General features: G+C 39.0%; 1 protein-coding gene across 2 annotated transcripts in view; it reads left to right on the top strand.

Annotated features, from left to right (window-relative positions):
* Positions 1–22,180, top strand: part of LOC136885430 (retinal guanylyl cyclase 2) — a 301,136-nt gene that overhangs the window by 252,921 nt on the left and 26,035 nt on the right. For both annotated transcript variants that reach the window (XM_067157975.2, XM_067157974.2), the window contains exons 17-19: positions 1,294–1,486; positions 13,843–14,014; positions 21,183–21,275. In XM_067157975.2, coding sequence (XP_067014076.2) covers positions 1,294–1,486; positions 13,843–14,014; positions 21,183–21,275 — 458 coding nt within the window. The remainder of the gene's footprint in view (positions 1–1,293; positions 1,487–13,842; positions 14,015–21,182; positions 21,276–22,180) is intronic.

The following is a 22,180-nucleotide window of genomic DNA, read 5'->3' as shown; positions in this document are numbered from 1 at the left end:
CTTCATAAAACTTGTTAACTTCATCCTCATTCGCACCCTCACATGGTGAATACACGGACACAATTCTAGTCCTAATTCCTCCAACTGACAAATCTACCCACATCATTCGCTCATTTACGTGCCGAACAGAAACTATGTTCCGTGTAATGGTATTCCTGATAAAGAGCCCTACCCCAGACTCTGCCCTTCCCTTTCTAACACCCGTCAAGTACACTTTATAATCTCCTATCACTTCCTCATTATCTCCCCTTACCCGAATATCACTAACTCCTAGCACATCCAGATGCATCCTCTTTGCTGACTCAGCCAGTTCTACTTTCTTTCTTCCATAAGCCCCATTAATATTGATAGCTCCCCATCGAATTCCAAGGAGTCCCTCGCCTGTCAAATGGGAGTGGGACTCTGTTACTCCCATAGGTCCGAGGCTTGCTTAAAGTGTTCTGAGCTCGGTAAATTCATGAAGCAGGATGCTACCCTACTTGCACATAGTCCAAGTGAGGATCTCTCCTCTAACGGGTTATGGACCACCGGTGGATTGTATAGTCCTAGCCGCCTGAGCACAAGGAGGTCCGAGATGCCCTCTCCCATTCCATAGCAACTGGTATCCCGACTCTCAGGACCACTCAGCCATTGCCCATGGTTCACGAACTAGGACGTGACTGCAGTAACCCACACCAAATAATTGTTAAATAAAACAAATTTTAAAATGAAAGTAAATTCAAGAATTTCAAGTTTAGCTAATTTACTGTATTGTGTCAGATTCTGTTTTATAATGGAACAAACTGTAATACATGTCATCTTCCATAGCAAGCGCCTAACGCAGCCAATCACCTTGTACTTGTGAGCTTATAGAGTCTTTCCACATCAGACGTCTGTACACGCTTGAGTGACATTCTGAAATTCTCATAAGAAAGTATATGAATGATTAAATTTATTGGGTGAAGTGAAAAGGATTTTCCTCCCCATTTGCTTAAATTTACAGACTGTGCCAAATGAAAATAACTTTGAAAATAAAATTGGGCACCACTGTAATGAAATTACAGAAAATAAACAATGAATTAATTAGTGTGGAAAATCTTCTCTAGTTCCGAGGGTGTTTGATCACAAGCTGATGAATCTCCAGTTTTGCTGGTTCACTGAAAATGATAGGGTAATGACTCTAATAATGGAATAAGCTGTTAACTCTTAATTTACTCAAATAAATAATAACATTGAGACGACTCATAATGATATTTCCCAAATTATACGGAACATAAATAACAAACAGTTGAGGTCATGTGTTGTGTGCTGCAGCTCTGTGGCAGATAAGCTGAAGCTGGGCATGCCGGTGGATCCCGAAGACTTCCGAGAGGTGACCATCTATTTCTCGGACATCGTGGGCTTCACCACCATATCTGCCTACAGCACCCCCTTCGAGGTGGTGGACCTGCTCAACGACCTTTACACCTGTTTTGACGCCACCATCAATGCGTACAATGTCTACAAGGTGAGGATGTGAAAAGTAATTCAAGCTTATGTGCTTTTTTAAAATCTTTAGCTAGACTTGCTGAATTGCGTTAGTACAGCCCGTACTGAATTATCTAAACTTATGACAGCAAAGTGTGGTTTCTTACTGTTGGAACGAACAGGCCTTTAGGAATTCAGGTTTCACATCAAGCTGCCCTTCGTGATGCTCAGAACTCTACAAACCATCCACACTTCGAAGTGTAAAAATGTGAAGATTGTTTAAAAGCTGGTTTGTGAACTTGCTGAGAATGGTTTCTAGAATTCCTTCCCAGTCCTATTGTTTGGATATACAACAAGTAAGAAACAAAAACCATCAATCTAGAGATTTTATTGGTAAGTTCTCCTTTGTGTCTGGTTTTTCATTGGTTTGATTTCTTTTTTCCAAAACTCTCACTTTAAATAAAGATCTCCCCTCAGAAGTTGAAGCTGGACATTTCTCTTGTGGTATTTCGCCTCATAACTATCTTGCATTTTGTTCTATTTCCAACACATTTTTCTACACATTATTCCTTCCCACTTGTCCTACCTCACCTGCTCTTGATTTGATTTCCTGTTTTTGTTTTAACATACAGATATGTTCCTCAACGGTGGGCACATGGAAGAAAAAATGGTTAAGATGCTGTTTGGGTAGAACGCATATATTGCCCAGAGTATTTCACTTACAATCATGTTTAATGTATCAGTTGACAGATAGTGGAGTTTTCAAAGTAAGGCATCATTTCTCGGCACACGCACACTCTGTGTTGACTCGCGCTCTTGGAGGTTAACATCGTGGTCAGGTGCAGCCAGTGACAGCCTCCTATTTGTGTGAGATTGAACTGCAAGTAGACATTCCGGACCCAATTGGATTCAAGCATGCATCTTTGTAGCATTCAATTCTGAAGTGGTCAAAAACTTTGAGAATTACCATCAGTCGACCTGTGGAATTGTTTCTCTGACCTAGCTAAGCCAGAAAATGAGCTGGAGCATTTGACAAAGTGCACAGGACATTGAAGTTGCAAACGTCAGTTCAAGTCATAGCCAGTGGAAAACAGCACAAGAAACTTAATTATAATAGTACAGAATTTCATATTTTACTTGTCAGTACAAATATAGTTTTACAATTAAACTACAAATTCAACACACATTAAAAATGAAGAGTTTTGATCATTCTATAAAATTGTCCTTTTTACACAACAATGAAGTAAAAACCTACATGAACAACTGCATTATTTAAACTTCCTTCGTCCATCATCCCAGAGTCGCCATCATCACAAAGAGAATTTGTAACCTTGTATGGGCAGGTTAACACTAGAAAGACAGAGGGGTCAAAAATGACCCTTGAGTGGTATATAAGTCGTATTCAATTATTTCTGGATAGAGATATATTTTCTACAATGAAAATAAATAGCAATGATGATCTTCCTGATTGAATATTATATTAAATGTTATGTTCTAAACCATATCAAAAATTCAGTTATAAATGAATGTAAAATCAACTAAAAGTCACAATCAGATATTATATGAACACAAAATGAAAGTTTTCTATTTTCATGAACCTATGTAAGCATCCGTCAGTGGTCTGAAGAGCACATGATGAAGCACAGTATCGTCAACCTAAAAGCTTATAGACATTCTACACTGGTGACGATTTTCTCCTTTCCAATACAAGTCTTGCCCACCTTTCATGTCCTTCTTGCACTTGTTGTGCAGTTGCCATTTCCTGTGTTTTTGGCATATCATTATCATCGTTTGCTGCAGTAAATTCCTCAGCAAGTTGTAGGAGAAAGTTTCTTTGCAAGATCTTGATATTTGTACAACACCAAAACGTTCATTGCTGCTAAATCGATAACATTACTGAATGCGTGCAACTGGCTTGACGGTATACTTTCTGGCCATTTGGTCAACAACATTGACTCCGTACTTAGTTCCGTTGTAACACGTCACAGTGTTGGGTTTTTTCTTTCTGTCCGTCCCCACCTGGACATCTGGATGAAGTGAACTGAGCTCATGTATATTCTTACAGACCTTGCCTTGATAAATACTCTAAAGTTATATCATTCCTTTTTAGAAGTTGTGCCTGGGAAGTTTTCACTTCCACTGGAAGTGACTTATTGTGCCAAAAACACTGGTTCCCTGGGATTTCAGGTTTTCAGCTGCTGCAGTGATACAAAAAAAACTGTTGCAAGTGACATTCCTAAAGGGGCCTTAACTTCTCAACAACATAATCATGTGAATGCACATTTTCTTGGCTCTGTGCATCCCTTCCTAGATAAAGAAATACACTCAAGATGTATTTTGATACTTTATCCATGGCCGTCGAGAATTTCTGCCAATATTTGTCAGGCTAGGATGCCATAAATTGCAAAAAGCGATAGTGAGTTCTGCTGGAGAACAGTTGCTCATCAATTGTAATCCAAGCTCCAGGTTTATAGCACATCCAGACGTGCCAAGTCTCCCAATTTGGACGCGAGACTCCCGATTTTTCATCGTTCCTCTCGATCTCCCGATCGCCGGGTCCAATCTCCCGATTTTCAGAGCAATATCCGTAATTTCGTATTATTTTAAACTCCCACAGATTTCCTGGTTCTATCGATATATGGCTGAGTATGGCTGGTCGATAGTAGTTCTAATAATGATATCATATGGCAGTACGGGGCACAGTGGCCAGTCATGTGCTTCTCTTTAGTGATGAGCGATACCGCTATTTGTGAGTCACAGCGTGATTTGATATCGTGATTTTCTGATATCAGTGATTTTTAGTCGTGACGTGATCACAATCACCGCATCGTCCGTGCTGCTTGTTATTTGTAGCTTGTGATCAAGAGAATGCCTTGTTATTGTGACTAGGCTATCTCTGTGTAAACATTTATAAGAAAATCACCCACCTAAGGTTTTGCATTTAATAAACAGCCTACATTTTGGTTGCATTACAGACACAGTCGTTGCCAATTTACTTCTAGGCGTACAAACATAAGCATTTTATTATTTACATTCTTTTTTTGTAGACATGCCGAAGTTCAGCCAATATGTGAAGGAAAAAATAGGATCAATATTGGCAACAGTCGTGTTTTATACTCTAACCGATTATTTGGTATGTGCTAGGAAATGAAATTCTACACATTTATCTGGCACAAGTGAAAAATATAATGATGAATGACTATTCTCAGCCACCTAATGTAAGGTTAACGATACCAGTGCACCTTTCCCTAGATAATAGTACCGGCAGTAATTTAGAAAAATGTATGGTATGGAAAGGCGTTGACCCAGCTGCGTGAGGGCAATTGGGAAGCTACAATGAGCAGCGCTCTCAGAGGCACGGCAATACACTTGAGGGATGTGACGTGCTGACCACACGGCTATCTAATATCTGCAAGCCTAGAGCTGAGCAGAAGCTGTAAATGAAAGCCAAGACCTTTAGAGGCCTGGAGTGTTCTTGTTCTTAATTAACTTAAGAGTAATAGTGGTTTAAATGAAATAATTCAGAATTACAAATTTTATTCATTAGCTATTCCTTATCCTAGTCTGTAATTTTCATCACATTATTGTGTTTTAGATTTCACAAGAGCATGCTGATAGTGCGAGTCACAAAGCAAAATCAACCATGAAAAGTAACATTGGACAGACTCTGCTCACACAAAGTATACCTCCCACAATGCACGGTAGTTTCTGTGCTCATATGTTTAGAGCCCTAGTTGCTGAAAATATCTCCTGGAATTCTGTGCATAGTCATGTTTTCAGAGATTTGTTTACAGAAATACACCAACAACACATACTTTCAATATCTACATTAAAGAAAAACTACTTAGATATAGGAGGTAATTTTGCCAGTCACAGAGGATATTTGGGAGTCCTTACATAGGGCTGTATGTGGACAAAACCAGCAACTCTGTGGGCAGGTACATTGCTAATCTTATAGTAGGAAAACTGGAACCCAATTGGCATTTACTGCTCTCCTTTGTTCTAAGCAGCTTCAGAAAATAGAGCAAAGCATTGTGTACATCATCAACAAGGGGTTCCAGTTGTTGTATCCTGGGAGTGTTGATTATTATAAAGACCTTCTCCTTGTCTCCAATGCTGCTTCCTACATGATTGCTACTCTACCTCTCGTTAAAACTTTCCACCCTTCTTTAATGTTCATGTTACTTGCATGGCCCATGCCTTGCACAGACTCACAGAAATAGTTAGGGCCAAGTTGCCTGCAGTAAATAATCTGATTTCAACAACGAAGAGAGTGATCTGTAAGCTTCTATCAAGAATAGCCATCTTCTGAGAGAAATTTCCCTCTATTCCTTTTCCACCATCACCAATCATCAGCCGTTTGGGTTCTTCAATGGAAGCTGCCCTGTATTATATGGAACATCTGTGATAGACAATATGCCTCTAACAGACAACTCTGCATGTGTGTCGTATGGGCAAAGATCTGCTGAAGGATTATTCCAGTGTTCAGAGAGCCATTGCATATATTCAGGCAAATTTTTCATTTCTTCCAGTCAATCATTACAAAAATAGAAAAAAAAGTAGAGTCTCAAACAGATATATTTTGTAATTGAGGAAGCTGAGAATATTATACAAAGTACTAGGGGTAAAGTAAGGGATAAAATAAAAGACAGGTGGGCTAGTGTATTGCACAAGAATCTAGGTGATTCAGTGCAGGAAAGGATATATCAGGTAATGGATGGGGAAAAGTAGACCTACCTAGTGAAATTGAACTGAAAAATGTAGGTAAATTTTGCTATGCCCCTCCAACATCTGTGAGTGTAGAGCACATTTTTTCTGCTTTTAAAATTGTTTTAACAGACATAAGACGCAGCCTGACTGTGGAAAATTTGGAGAAGATTATGTTATGTACTGTAAAGCAAACTACAACTGAAAAGTGCAGTAGGAATGTTCCTCACAAATAAATACGCATACCAGTACTCCGCATTGAATTTAATTTTAGTACAGTACTGAAGAAAATTTTTTGTTTCCTAAACAGCTGTTTGTAATAAACGCCTGTTTAATTATGCCTTCATTTTGCAACTATTCCTATTTAGAAAAGGTAGCCTATACCACATTACTGTGCTTAACGTAAAAAAAAAAAAATCACATTACAGTGTAGGTCTATATGGTCATATTTTAAAGTCTATTTTCTGCCTATTTTTAAAGCATATTTGAAGTGCCTATATTCTCTTTTAAAAACCTATTTACTTGTTTAAAAGGCCATTTTAGGTGCCTAAAACATTTTTTAAGTCTAAAATCCCAGGTCTGTATCATCAGATACATGCCGATTGTTGACTACTGCTTTCTGGCAAAGCAAGTGAGAGGTGCTTGCATTCCAAATGTTTATTCAGATTTGAAGTACTTCTTTTTAAGACAATTTCTGTTTGCACATATTACATAATGTGAAATTTTCATCCACTTCTTTAAAGGACTACTACAGGTCACTGTTCTTCCTTTTTCTAGAAAACACCATTTCAGTCAACTTGCCTCCTAATATTGAGCTCCAGTGACAATATGCCCCCGGGCATTCCAAAATACAGGAGAAATACATGTTTGTTACTATTCTAGGAGAGTCCCGTGTACCACGATTTTTTTGAACGCGCGCTTAAGAATAATACCACACTGCGAGTCAACTGACAATTTCCTGAAACTGATATTGCAAGCGATGCCGAGGATTATAAGTGTTTCAGTTGTTAATATATTCGGGAGGAATGTGCTCAATTCCTACAAATACATTATATACTGAACGATATGTTGACGTCCTTAAAAAATGAAATCAACAAATGTCCATACTGTTGGTAATCATGGCGATGCTGCTTCCTTGAACGCATCGCTTCGCGTGGATATCGTTGCGGCAGCACGTGTCGTGATATCACGACTGATCACAACCCAACGATATATCTTTAATGTCGTTGTCACAACCGTTGCCTACGCTATAATAGAGTCACAACATTGATCACAGTCACAGTTTAGGTAGTAACATTCTAGTTCTGTATATGGAGTTAAGAGGGCGCACGATGATCACTTGAAGTGAAATCACGACTGATCACAGTGATAGCGTAGAAAGTAACAGTCTTTACTCGCGATTTATTGATATCAGTAAAAAAAATCACAGTTCGTGAAATATCGCCCATCACTACTTCTCTTTGGTCTATAATACAGTCATTCTCTTTGGAGTAACTTAACCTCAGAAGTAGCACACCATAGTCGTTCTACCCGGGACAAGACCTGCAGAAGTGCTCGTGTTGTGCCTTAATATTTGTTTTGGCAAAAATCTCAGAAGAGAAATATGATGCAGTGTTTAAAAGTGCTTATAGGGAAGAGTTTCCGTGTTTGAGTGAACCGAGAAAGGGACGAACGTTCACATTCTGTACTATATATAGGTGTGATTTTTCAGTTGCACATGGCGGGAAATGCAATATACTCAAGCATATGCAAACGAAAAAACATAAGGGGAGTGCCCAATGTGTAGAAAGAAACCAGAAACTGAACTTTTCATGTAAAAACCAAGATGTAAATCCTGTGACGAATGCCGAGGTGTTAATTACGTCATTTATAGTAGAACATAACCTGCCGGTAAATTGTGCCGATCAGGCCGGACCTTTGTTTCGTAAAATGTTTCCTGATTCGGAAATCGCTAAACGATATGGGTGTGCTAGAACGAAAACAGCGGCTATCATTACAGAAATGTGCTTGGAGGAAAGGGCGAATATTGTATCACATTTGCAGGTGAATGCGTTTTCTGTTGCTATTGATGGTAGCAATAAAAGCGACTTGAAGATATATCCCATTGTTGTAACATTTTTTAGGCCTGAACTCAATGAAATTCAGAGTTGTCTACTCTCTGTCCCTAATTTAGAAGGGAATGCTACTGGAGCTAATATTGCCAATCTTTTGCTCTCAACCTTTCGGGAATTCTGCATTCTATTAAAAAACTGCCTAGCTCTTGGTGCTGATAATGCTCCAGTAATGGTAGGATTAAAGAATGGTGTGGCAGGATGTTTGAAGCGGGAAAATAGTAACATAATCATCGTAGGCTGCTCTTGTCACCTAATTAATCTTCCTGCCGAGAAGGGTGCGGCGTGCTTGCCCGTAAATGTATATGATAATCATAATCATTTATTCATGAACATAACAGGCGTTCAGCCCCAAATACATGTTCACAATAAAATAATCCAACTTAAGCCACCACACTCCACCATATAAACAAACACAAACAGAACAAACACCACATAATAACCTACCGTCCGGCCGAGTCATCACCCCTGGTGAGAAGAAGGCCGCCAACCCAATGATGACTCGACCGGCCCTTCCCGTGGAGACCTCCTGAAGGCCCCAAGATCCAACCAAATGATAATGCTTCTTCTCTCACCATTCCACTCCTAATCGTAAGCCACCATGTTCACAACAATAAATAAAATAATCAAATCTCAATAATAATAATAATAATAATAATAATAATAATAATAATAATAATAATGGACAACTCCTATAATCAAGAGAGAAATAATGATAAAGATAATAATGATAATAATAATATATATATGATAGCATTATTCCTAGCAGTCACTTACTCAATGTTATCATGCTCATCAAGTGTCCTTATTGCGCACTGCACTTGCGTCACATTATTGTTCCTGACCTACACCTAATCAATACTCCAAACAACAACACTCAGCATTTCAGCACTTGCATTCCAACCAACTCTAACACAAACAGAAAGACCTTGCCTTCATGCAATCCCATATCATTACCCAACTCCACATACTTAACTAAGTACGCGACACAGTTTCCATTTCAAATACACCACCAAATCAAAATTTACAAACTCTAAAATTTACAAAATAACACCACTTCTCACCACGTTTCAACAGTAGTCCTCAATAACTTCAACCATTTTTTATACCACCACTTCTCCAACACCTCATTTCAGCAATATGACACATCATAACTTTAATCATAACACATAATCATAAATACCAAGCCCTCAATAACTCTACATATCATTTCTCCATCACCACATTTCAACCATCTTATACCACCACTTCTCCAATACCACATTTCAGCAATAGCCCTCAATAACTTATCCATCTCCGCCCTTTCCAAGACCCCATTTCAGCAATATAGCACCAGCTCCACCTCATATAGGCTCTCCATCCAAAAAAATTCAGTAATAAATAATCAGATTAAATACCAAACCGCCTTCACTTACAACTTACTCATGAGTACACCACCACTTCTCCATACTTTTCCAACACCACATTTCAACATATACCACCTCTACTTCTTCTACAATAACACTCACCTTCTACCATCCACCACCTTATATCACCACTTCTCCAATACCACATTTCAACAATATAACACCTCCTAACTTAATCATAACACATAATCATAAATACCAAGCCCTCAATAACTTCCAACACCACATTTCAGCAATATAACACCAACTCCACCTCATATAACACATCATAACTTACATACCACTTCTCCATCACCACATTTCAGCCTCCACAAATAAATACCATCATAACTTCCAACTCCACAAACACCACCTCCATCTCTTACTTCTTCGACAATCATGCCCTTAATTACTTACTTACTCACTTTATTATTGTTTTTACTTCTTGTTACAATACCCTCATTACTTTTCGTAGCTCCCCACATGACCGTTAAGTCTCTATTTCTCCCTCTGCTCCAACTCTGTTCGTTTCCCATCCTTCTGCCCATGCCTCTATCCCAACTCAGATTGAGACACCCCCTGGTTGCCTCTGACGTCACCTTTTTTACCCTGCGCTTCTCTTACTTCACTGCTTTCACTCCCCTGCCTTTCTTCTTCACTGCTTATGGTTACCTTTTCACTTGGCACCTCTCCCTGACCCTCTTCACACTGCACACTGTTACTGATATCTCGCCTCACTTCCCCACCTTTCGTTGCACTACTCACTTTTTCTTCGTCTTCTTTTAACCTCCTATCTAAGTCAATCAATCTATTTACAGACCAGATTCTCTTCCAATTTCTGCCTGCTACCACTAGTTCTTGCCCATTAATAGTCGCTCTCAACTCTTGATTTATTGCACGCATCTTGTGTTTTCTGAGTATTTTCTCGTTCCTAATTGATATAGTTTATTATCTGGAAAGGAGAGCAAAGAGGAAAGAAAAGTTCAGAGAATTTCAGACTTTACACAACACAGAGATTAGGAAAATTCTGAAGCATGTACCTACTCACTAAAAAGGTGTTTAGATAGGATTTTGCTTCAGTGGGATCCTTTGGTTACTTTATTCAGGAGCAAAATTGTGAGTCAGGATACTCAGATGGGAACTTTGAAGACTTACAAAATTCCTAAGCACAGTTTAAGTGCAGATGTGTCTTGTTTTTCTGAAAAGGTTAAGGATTGTCATAACATTTTACCTCACTCCTCAGTTAAAAGGAAAACCCAGTCATCAGTTTCATTAAAAAAAGATGAAACTGCTGTGACACTAAGAGCCATTGCATTGTCACGTGAAGAACGACTTTTCATGTTCCTTTCATCAAATTTGCATACATCCTTCTTCCTTTTTCTCTCAAGTTTTATGACTATCTTTGAGAATCCAAACGTAGCTCTTCAGTCAAGTATGCCGCACATCCACTTATTGATGTCAGTTTTGGAGGAACTATTGAAGAATGTTTGTGAAACCACACTTTATTAAAAGATCCACCTCTCTCCTTGATGTAGATTATCATACTCCAGCAAATCAAAAGGATGATTGTGATCTGATGATAGGGAACACCTTGAAGTCTGTTAGAAAGTGTTTCTCTTCATCGTGTGACTGCATGGTACACAAATTTCCATTTAAAGATGAAGTTTTAATTAATGCAGAAGTTGCAGATATTTCTGCTATAAGTAAGGCATCATTTTCTAGCCTTAGATTTTTTAATAACAAGTGTCCGAACATTTTGACTAGTGAAATGTAACATTTGGATAAAGAAATTGATATTCTGGACTCCCAGTTCTGCAACTTTCAGCTCGAAGAAAGAGACCTGGCAAAAGGAATAATTGATGTTCATTGGGCATTGGTAGGTCAGATAAAATCAGCTGATGATGTACAGACAGACTCTGTAAGATGATGCTATTTTATCAATTCCACATAGCAATGCAGAATGTGAATTTTTTTTTTTAGCAAAGTCACAAAGACAAAAACACATTCCAGATCCTTGCTGTCTGAACAAACTTTGGAGAAACTTTTAATCTTAAAATCAGTTCAGCAAGGCAAGTGCTTTGGGAAAAAATTTAGTTCCATGTTTCTGAAGAGAGCTGGTGTGTTCAACAACAATTAGTCGTAATGTGATCACCATGTTGAAAGATGAGAAGTCACACGTTCCTACTGTTCACGAATGTCCAGTATTTAGTATTCTCCTGTAAATGATGAAATATATATATATATATATATATATACAGGCCAAATAGAATTGTTAATGTATTGAATTATAATGAATTTGTACATGTTCAGCCATCAGTGATGTGTCGTAATACATCGCGATTAACTGCCCAATTTCTCCTGATTTTTCACTTTTGAAAGTTGGCATGTCTGCAAATCTGACAATTTGAAATAAACCTTTCCCATACTTCTGATATCAGGGCAAACTTATCAGTTTTAAGTCTCTCTGACCTTGAGGATCTGATTTCGAATTTCACGAATATCAAAATTTCTATAAAAGGATCTTGGGACATAGCATTCTAACACAATTCAAGTCCCCACTTTTTAGACCAGAGTGATTTCAAACCCAGGGTTCTCGCACACGTTGCCCCCACGAGCATACCGTGTACCTAGAAATGCATCAAGTTCCTCCATAGTCACAGACCAGCTGCCTTTCAGCCTCTGTTTTTATACATTTCTGGATGTTTTTGAGGGTAAATTCATCCATGCGCTTGTGATGCACCCATCAAGAATATTTTGTTTTCCATGTGGTGCTGGACCTGATTCTGCCCCAGAATAATCTTCAGTTAATTCCTTGTATTGTCCAGTCTGAAATACCTTCTGAGCTCTATATTTGAGGAATCCTTCCTAAAACAACCAGAAGCTCCGTACTGCGAATGGCTCACATTGGTGGAGTGGGCAAGAAGATGGAAGTCTGCATAGTTTCCTAGTAATGTGCGTTCTGTCTTTCTAGTGTTAACATATTAGATAAAAAACGGTTTAAATACATTGTAACATGAAATTTTGAAACAAAGTAGGAAGAACGACAACTATGGATATGATGTGGAAAGTGGCATGGACTGTAGCCTTTTATGGCCGAAGATTTGTAGACTCCGTAGGGTCTGACAATAAATTTATTTTAAGATTAATAACATATTCAAAATTTTAAGAGGTTAGACAGATGAGGTAACTTACTTTAACATGTGTGCAGTGCATTAAGAAAATGTAAACAACTATTTTGACGAGACTCGTCCAAGATAATGACGGCTAGTCCCATTCTACACAAACCAAAATCGTAATGAATTTTTACACCAACTCAGTGGCAAAAGAAACCGGAGTCAGCACTGAAACACTTCATGTCGATGACTTGCTTAAGTCAGATGAATAAGTTAAATTAACATAAGCGAAAAAGTTTGCCTTAATTTTACATGTTGCGTTAATCAAACATGAAAAAATGAACCGTGGTTACTTTCTTTTCCCTATATAACTGAAATAGAAGCCGTTAAATAAGAGACTGCATCACGAGCAATCAAGACGAGGACACTATAGAAACAGAAAATGGTGCACTTACAAGGAAGACCAATCAAATGCAAAAACATTTCTCAATTACTATTCTGCTTATTCTAACCAGTCATGATGTTCTTCTTTCTTGCTGATGCTGTAATATTTAAAATATTCTGGAGAAGTCCAGGCTTACTCTTGCCCAACTACAGTATGTTTGAAAAGGTCCGAAGCAACAGATAAAATATTGCACAAATTCCAAAAAGAAATTTATGCAATGAAACGAATAAGACTTTTTAAAACAGTCCATTCAGATGTTCTGAAATTGAATCAATTCTTCCAAGTCCAAACAGAACATAAAACGAGAAGGTCCCACTGCTGTCTTCCTGCGGGTACAGAATTGATGGAATCATATTAATCATCATCAGTTAGAAATACTACATCAAAGTTAGCTGCCATTATTCTTAAGAACATCACGTCACCGAACATGAACCACAGACAGCATGAAAACAAATGAATGTAGCAAGCTTCTCACTTACTTTCTTTTCCATCTGCCCTATTTAACTGAAATAACAGACATTATTATCACGTGTACTCGTCAAGTTTCAGATTCCAATTGGGTTCCACCAAGAACACAGAGAAGTGCAGTGTGTGTAGTCTAGGGACTTGATGTTCATGTTCATTTCTGACCACAGGTGGAGACTATAGGGGATGCGTACATGGTGGTGGGAGGATTACCAGTTCGCATCCCAGACCATGCAGATCAAATAGCTACCATGGCTCTAGACCTTCTTCACCAGAGCGGTCGCTTCAAGATCAGACACCTGCCTTGTACCCCATTACGCCTGCGCATTGGATTACACACAGGTATGTTAAAAAGAGTACAAACTTGTCAGATGGAGCTCAACTAGCCGAGTCTCCTCGATTTTATCTTTCCTATCTGACCTCACTTCTCAACCCAGCAGTATTAGGTTTGCGAGGTCTAAGGAGTTCTTTTGCCAAGGAGCTGAAAATCATCTGTTCTGGTTAGAGTACTTCCTCGTACCTTCCTTCTCAGAGGAACACTGTGTTGGAGGGTGGAACTTGATGTTCTAACAATACCTGAACCGAGTTAGATAGCTGCAGTCGCTTAAGTGCGGCCAGTATCCAGTATTCGGGAGATAGCGGGTTCGAACCCCACTGTCAGCAGCCCTGAAGGTGGTTTTCCATGGTTATCCATTTTTACATCAGGCAAATGCTGGGGCTGTACCTTAATTAAGGCCACGGCCGCTTCCTTCCCAGTCCTAGCCCTTTCCTGTCCCATCATTGCCACAAGACCTATCTGAGTCAGCACAACGTAAAGCCAATAACAAAAAAGCGAAAAACAATACCTGAAGTAGCAGAGAAGACCTTTCAATCTGTCACTATCATTCAAAATTTAAAAATTCCTTTTTAAGACATAGAGAAAATCTTATTACAGATCATAAGAGATTCTCTACAAATTATACAGTTGCATTTAAACCTGAAATTGTTATCTCTTTACGATGGATTTTCCAGAAAAAATATTGTTTCATTATTATAATTACATACTGTAAGTTACGGTCACCCTCACTGGAGGATCTTACTACTACATAGAGAAACAAACAGCCTGGAAGTATTTCTTTTGGCCAGCTGTGATGAAGGCAGTCTTTAGAGCTGATAACAATATAGTTGGTCCATTATAGGACATTATTGGTATTATAAATTTACTCATTCGGGACGAACATTTCAGGTTCCCTACATCTTTATCATCCACAGGGTTGCTGCAATCGGTGAAAGTAATAAAAGGGCAGCAATTCCAAGCCAATCTCTGACACGAAACAGAGGATTAATAACTGGAAGAGGATCAGGAGTGGGTATGTGGAGAAAGTGGGAGGTGATTTGTAGAACCTGTTGGGTGTGCTCACTTGAACTTTAGGGAATATATTAGTTAGGGGGTTTGTTTAGAAGGGTCATAGAGAGGTACGTTTAGGAAAATGGAGTGAAGTAGGGAGTAGTAGCACGAGTACAGGGACCTGAAAGTGTTAAACTGTACAAGTATTGTAAGGAAAGGAATAGAATTGACTGCCATAATCAAAGACCTTCTCAATAAGCTCCAGCTTCTAACATTGTCGTGGCTGCTTAAGCTCGTACTTCTGAGTTCTTTGATCTGTCCCGTCCTAATATATCCTTTCCTGATGTGCAGTTTCAAGAAAATCATACAGAAATATTTATCTGCTAGCAATAAAATGATTAAAAGTGCAACAAAGTAGATATTGCAGTTGCCAACAAATATTCCAGATGACATGATGTACACTGAAAAGAAATACAAAGCACTCCCTCTTTCTAAAACCTCGTGGGAAGTCCACCTACAATGCATTCATGCCTGCAATATCTTGTTTAAGAGTTAAAATCCACTCACTGCTGTTTGGAGGGATTCTCACGTGCACAGCCGGGAATGTAGAGAACATCTCAAATTAACAAATAACCACCAAGAATGGCCTGTAAGATACCAAGAATATCCGTCAGGGGCTATGAGAACGTGGTTTTCGCTACCACAAAAAGGACTCAGAGTGCAACTTTAGAAAGAGTATGCAAAAGCAAACACTTCGGTACCGGACTGTCTTGTAACGAGTGGAGAGAGGCTATAAAGATGACTGCGGTGTGCTCGGTGCCAGGCAGAGCCTCTGTCGGCATTTCCATGGAGAAAAAGAAACTCTTGGTCATGTCCTGGGATTCTGCAGATGCGGCGAGCTCCAGGTCAGATCATTCGTTGCCGAAGAACTGAGAAAGAAGGAATTCAGTGTTCATGAGGAGGTACACGGTCTGGCCCAATAGTTCTCAGGGATTCATTTTAGATCCGACTATCAGGTTTCAGCACCATAGTGGTCAGCCGGAGGAGGCCAATCTATAAAATGTTAAAAAATACAAACCCACTATCCCTTACTACAAATCTAAATTTCATCTTCAGGAAATCAATAATGAATATTGAATTTTCATGACTGCTTTGTAATCAAACCTATTAGGTCATGTTACGTACCTGTAGTACGTATTGAAGAGATGTTAAGTAGAGAACAAAAATGGCCAATCGGACACCAGTGGCATTCACACCCACAACTATCGGTTGCTCTACCAATTGAGTTATGGTGGCCTAGGTCATATTCATTCTGTTGGAAAGGTCTGGCACTACTGCCAGCAACCGACGCAAAATCTGGAGGTTGTGGGTTCGGATCCCACTGGCATACCTGCCAACCCTTCTGATTTATCCGGAAACTTTCCGGTTTTCAACTCATTTTCCAATTTATTTTAAATTCTTCCTATTTTCGACCAATATAACTTCTAGTACGGTCAATGCTCTTCCCCTAGAATAAATTCTTATGTGCTTGTGTAATTTACAAAATCTCATTTTCAAGCATATTTATTTGATGCTTTATTTCGTGAGTGTTTCGTCCGGCGCCTTCGTGTATCGTGTTTCCCTCTCACCACAGCAGCGTGTGCGCTTTAATACAGCTGGGGATTCGGGGCGGCAATCGTCCTGCAAGGAAGACAGGCTGGTGCCAGTCAATCGGGATGAAAGAATGAGTTTGTTACTGTTGCTCGCGCGCTGTTAACATCGTTTCTGTGCGTAGTTTCGTTGGAGTTGTAGGCCACTTGTTTTTTCTTGCATTTCTATGCTTTCCCCCACTGCCAAAGTCGTATGTCAATAACGTATGGGACATATTGAATTGTTTTGTATGTGGTAGGTTTCGCGTATTTAAGTGCATAATTTTAATTAGTTGAATGTTTTTAAGGGGGTTGTGTCGGTGACAGATACTTTATTTTCTCGTTATGGCCAAAAAATATAACAAACCTTATCTCCAAGTGATCAGAGAAACCTATACATTTCCGTTTATTTTACCGTCTGATAAAGAAAGTACCGTATTCACTCACGTAATTAACGCCCTTGCATAATTTACGCATCCCAATATTTTTGGGTCCAAAGTGGAGAAAAAGAAATGTTCACGTATTTGACGTACCCACAACTTCAAACATCCATCACGCAGCTCCGGATGCGTTTCGAAATAAAGATGTCAACTACTCAAGTAGCAGGCTTCCTATTGCGAAAACGGGTATTCTAAATACAGGGCAACGTGCTGTTATAAGCGGGCAGGAAATCCCACTGCGCTAGTTTTACGAGTGTTTCGGGTACGGGACATTTTGTTTGTCAGTTCACAGTATTCGAGTAATACTGCATCCTACTAGCTCGTGATGATCAGTTACGCCGAAACATACGGGAATAGGGCAGCGGGAGCAAGTATTTAATGCCCAAATGAAAAACTTGCACTTCAAGCGGCCAACAAGTGTCGCAAAGCATTTCGCAGACCATAAAGCGGCAAGTTTCCGCAAGTAGAGGAGGATCTGCTTAAATATATGATTTCATTACGCAACGTTGGATAAGCCATTTCTCACGAAATGCAGTATTTTAAAGAATGTGAAATAACCGCTGCACTTGGAATCAGTGTCTCGGATTTGAAGGTTAGCCGAGGCTTGATTCATTTTATGAAGAGAAATGGACTTCCTCTTCGGCGAAGAACATCATCATGCCAAAAAATTACGAATCATTTAAACCATTTTCATTGCTTTGTGATTGAGAAGCGTAAAGAGAAGGAATATTTGATCTCCCTTTAAAGGAACCGCAGGTGAGACGCCAGTCACTTTTCGTATGCCACAAAGTCGAACAATTGATAAGAAAGGAACATAGAGTGTGTTATCGTACGCGCTACTGGAAGCAAAAAACGACGATGTACTGCAAGGCTTGCTGTAACAGCTGATGGCAGAAAGCTTGCACCTTACATTGTTCTAAAACGAAAAACAATGCCTAAAGCCAAATTTCCGCAAGTGATCCACGTTCGTATTCAAGAAAAGGGGTGGATTGACACGTCACGCGTACAAGATTGGTTACGAACGGTTTGGAGTAATGTAGCAGGGTCCCTCCTTCGATGCCCAGCTCTTTTCATGTTGGACAGTTTTCTTTTTTTTTTTTATGATTATTTATTTATTTATTTATTTATCGTATGGCAAGTATACAAAAGAGAAAGAAAATTTACACTATATACAAGGACAAGAATGTTGGTAGCGTTCACATTTACAAATCAATGTCCAGTTGCTGTAGCCATTCTAAGAAGGGGGGTGTTGCACTGATGACATCTTGGGCTGGTTCACCATACTTCCTCAGAGGGCACTCCTCAATAATGTGCTTGTTTAAAGGTGCCTAACATCTAAGGTCATCGGCCCCTTTTCTTTTTTGCCGGTATGTCATTGTTATGATATTACATGAATTGTACTTTTATTAGTTCATGTTTATTTCACTTCAGGTCGTATTGTCCGCTTGTAATGGGAAGAATATTTTTCAGTGTCGGTACTTCAATCCCACGTGTCTAACTTACCTGATGTGCCCTATTTGAATTTTCAGAAAAAATCTCACGCCGGAATTTTATGCCAAATGACGATAACCGCAAACGAGTTGAACGAATTGTGTTTATATTATATTTGATGTATCTTTTAAATATAAATGAATGGTAAATATCTGAATTCCTTGAATAATTTACGCATCCAAAGTTTTCGCCTGTGTTTTTCGTCAAAAATGTGCGTTAATTATGCGAGAAAATAGGGTATTATGCATTTTGTTGCGTGTGTCGGTGTGACATAAATATTATTATTCCCCTAAGTGTCATAAATGAGAATGATTAGGTACATTTTCTTGTAACCATTTTTAAGTTTTGGTAGCTTAAGATTTTAAATTTAATGGCCAATTTGTATTTTAACTGTAGATTTGTATGCCTTTTATCTTGACCTTTTTTCACCTAGACCGTGGAGGAATATATGTGCTGAAATCCAGGAATTAAAAAATCTTCGTATTTTTGGTTTCTGAAAGTTGGCAGGTATGCACTGGTGTCCAATTGGCCATTTTTCTTTTGTACTTAAGATATCTTCAACACGTACTACAGATATGTAACACGACCTAATAGGGATGATGGTGGGAGCGTCACTTTGCCGCCGCGTGGTAGCCCTTCCAAGTTCCAAGGAAGCTCATCTACGAAATCGTGACTCTCGTCCTCCGAGGCTCTATCAAGTTCCTAAGACACTGCCTCTACAGCACAGAAATGCTGCACTAGTTATACTGTTTGCTATATCTTTGTTATAATTTAGTGCTTAGAACTGTATAGAAAAAAATTGATATTTTTTGCCTTGTTCTAATGGCAGCCTGTAAATGCAGGAGGTTTTTCCTAAATAAATGGAAATGTTTATAGCGGAAATTATAACAGTTGGATCATGACTGAGAAGTGATAAAATGGCTGGTGAAATTTTCTGGAATGTACATCAAAAAGACAGCAGTGGGAGTGCTGAAAGAAAAATTTGTAAGCTATGAAAATTTATAGATGAGGAACATTGAATTCTTGGTGTAAGGCTCATCTCCAAAGATAATAAGCAAATTTGATGTTTTTGTGCGGTGTGCAGACCTGAAAGTGGGGAGGGGTTGATGTGGAATTATTTGATAAGATAATGAATAATGTGGAGAATGACACAGAAAGAAACATCATTATAGCTGGTAATTTCCATTTTCCATGTTTTAACTGGGAAGGGAATGCAAATGATAGAAACCAACAAATAGTAAATAAGTTAATCTTGGGAGAACAAGTGAACCAGCAACGGTAGAACCTCAATAATTCACGTGAGGTTTCATTGTTTTATTTGAAATATGGATGATTTGTAATTTGTTGGCCCCATTACCAAAATTCTAATTTTAAAAACAGTATTGTAACTTAAAGAGTCACCGTGTCTTCAGGAGGGTTCATGTTCTCTTTGCTGTGTCTACAGTGTGCTTCAGAGTTGCCAAGTTCTTTTGTAACAATTACTCTTCAGTTCGTCAACACTTTTCACTTATTTTACTTAAATTTTAATGTGTACTCTGTAGTTATTGCAGCTTATTGTTAGTGACGATATTTTAGTTTAGGGAACGCGTGTTCAGTTTTGTCTTACGAGATGGCTAAACGTCTCCAATACACTGAGCGAGAATATGAAAATTATGAATGAGGTTGACAAAGGACAAAAAACAAAAACTGACATTTGGAATTCGTTGTCCACACTTTCAACATTTGCAAAGAAAACTGTGAGATCATACAAGCTCGAGAAATACAGGGTGCACATTTGAGGAGCTATAAACACTCTGATTTGGAGGTGGAATTGTTCGAATATTTGAGCAAACAGTATCCCCGTTGATAATGAGGTTATCAAGGGGGACTGGCGCCAAAGAGGGTGTTCAGTGGGTGGACCACGATATTGTGTGCGGAGAAGCAGAATCCGTAAACATTCGTGATCCTGACAGTGTGTGGCTGTATCATACGCAGCAAATGATATCTTCATTGCAGATGAAACTGCCTACTGGACTATTATACAGCTGCATGTTTTTAGCTACTGTGCAAACGTGTTTATTATTCTTGATGTATGTCCGATCCTTGTACCGTTTCTAAAGTGAAATGAATCTTTGTAGCAAGTTTTTACAACTAGATGCCAGAGGAGTTAATGAGATGTACCGTCTCCATCCATCCGTACGTAGACTGCGGAGACGTTTGGAATTGAATCCAGGCTCTAGACCACCTCTCTAAACATTCTAGTGGTGAATTTTTTTCATGCAACAGGACTTGAACCAACTAACGATGGTCTTAGATTCATTGAACAAGTGCAGCCCAGTATTTTTATAATATGATGTGTAATTACGACGGAGGATCATTCAGCTGTTAATGAGAACACAATATAAAACTGTCTCTTTTGCTACAAGATTATCAGTTTCCATACAAAAGTCATGTTTCTCTCAGTTGGCAATGCACGGTGCACATGAGATAGCCACGAGTATGGATGATGTGACCTATGTATGGGAAGTGATGATCTTGTGTTCCCTCTCTCTCAGGTCAGTAACAACATTTGGTGCACATGTTGCAGGTTTTAATGGAAAAGAAGAAACCAATTTGGAAGGACTAAACTGTATTTTCTCTTCCAGGTCCATGTTGTGCAGGCGTTGTTGGCCTCACTATGCCGAGGTACTGCCTGTTTGGAGATACGGTGAACACTGCTTCTAGAATGGAGTCAACAGGTACGAGACAAGTGGTCACAGTACTATTATTTGTTTAGTTGATAAAATTTTCACATGGTGGTAATCCTGAGCTTTGTAGGCACATGTACGTTTATGGCTAAAAACTACTTTTCTTATGAGAGGTTTGTAGCAAGAGTTGACCGTTTATTAAGAGTAACATGCATTGTTCATCACAGTTTCATCATGATAGATGGTGAAAATGCCAAAATTGTTTGCTAGACCTCTCTCAGTGTGAGTTTCATGCCTCTCGTGGTACAATTAGCCTTTGTTCTTAATGTTCTATGACCTTGAAAAGCCCTTTGATATGGTTCCTGTAAATTTTATGAGGATGGTTTTGAGGTGCTTTGAAAGTCCCAAACATTTTGTTGGCCTGATCCAAACTGTCCATGATGGTAATCTATAAGAATGATATCTGAGAAGAATTTTCTATTACAAATAGTCTCAAGCAAGCATATGTACTTGCGCTGTACCTGGCAGCCATGCTTCGTGAGGTGTAGAAATTAAATATCAGTATGAACAGGCTCTGTTCCACCGGCGCTACAGGTGATAAGGCTTCTCCAGCCCACACACTCGAGAGTGTTTGCTTCAACAGAGCCTCACTGAAACCAGCATCCCAGTATGGACAGTACCTCTGAGAACAGAACACAGGCTCTTGAACGTCCCTCAGATCGAGTATTCCAGAACAAAGATCTATCATCATTATAGACCGTTACGCCTTTCAGCGTTCGGCCTCTGTGAATTTACTAAACGTCACCACAATCCTCGATTTGCAACTAGTGTTGTGGCCTCATTTAGTTCTATACCTCTTATCTTTAAATTAATAGAAACTGAGTCTAACCATCATCGTGTTGGTCTACCTCCACTTCTCTTACCCTCCATAACAGAGTCCATTATTCTCCTAGGTA

This window comes from Anabrus simplex, chromosome 14 (genome assembly GCF_040414725.1).
Source record: "Anabrus simplex isolate iqAnaSimp1 chromosome 14, ASM4041472v1, whole genome shotgun sequence".
Classification (NCBI taxonomy): Eukaryota; Metazoa; Arthropoda; class Insecta; order Orthoptera; family Tettigoniidae; genus Anabrus; species Anabrus simplex.
The sequence above is the reverse complement of the archived record's forward strand: the minus strand, read 5'-3'. Positions and strand labels throughout refer to the sequence as shown.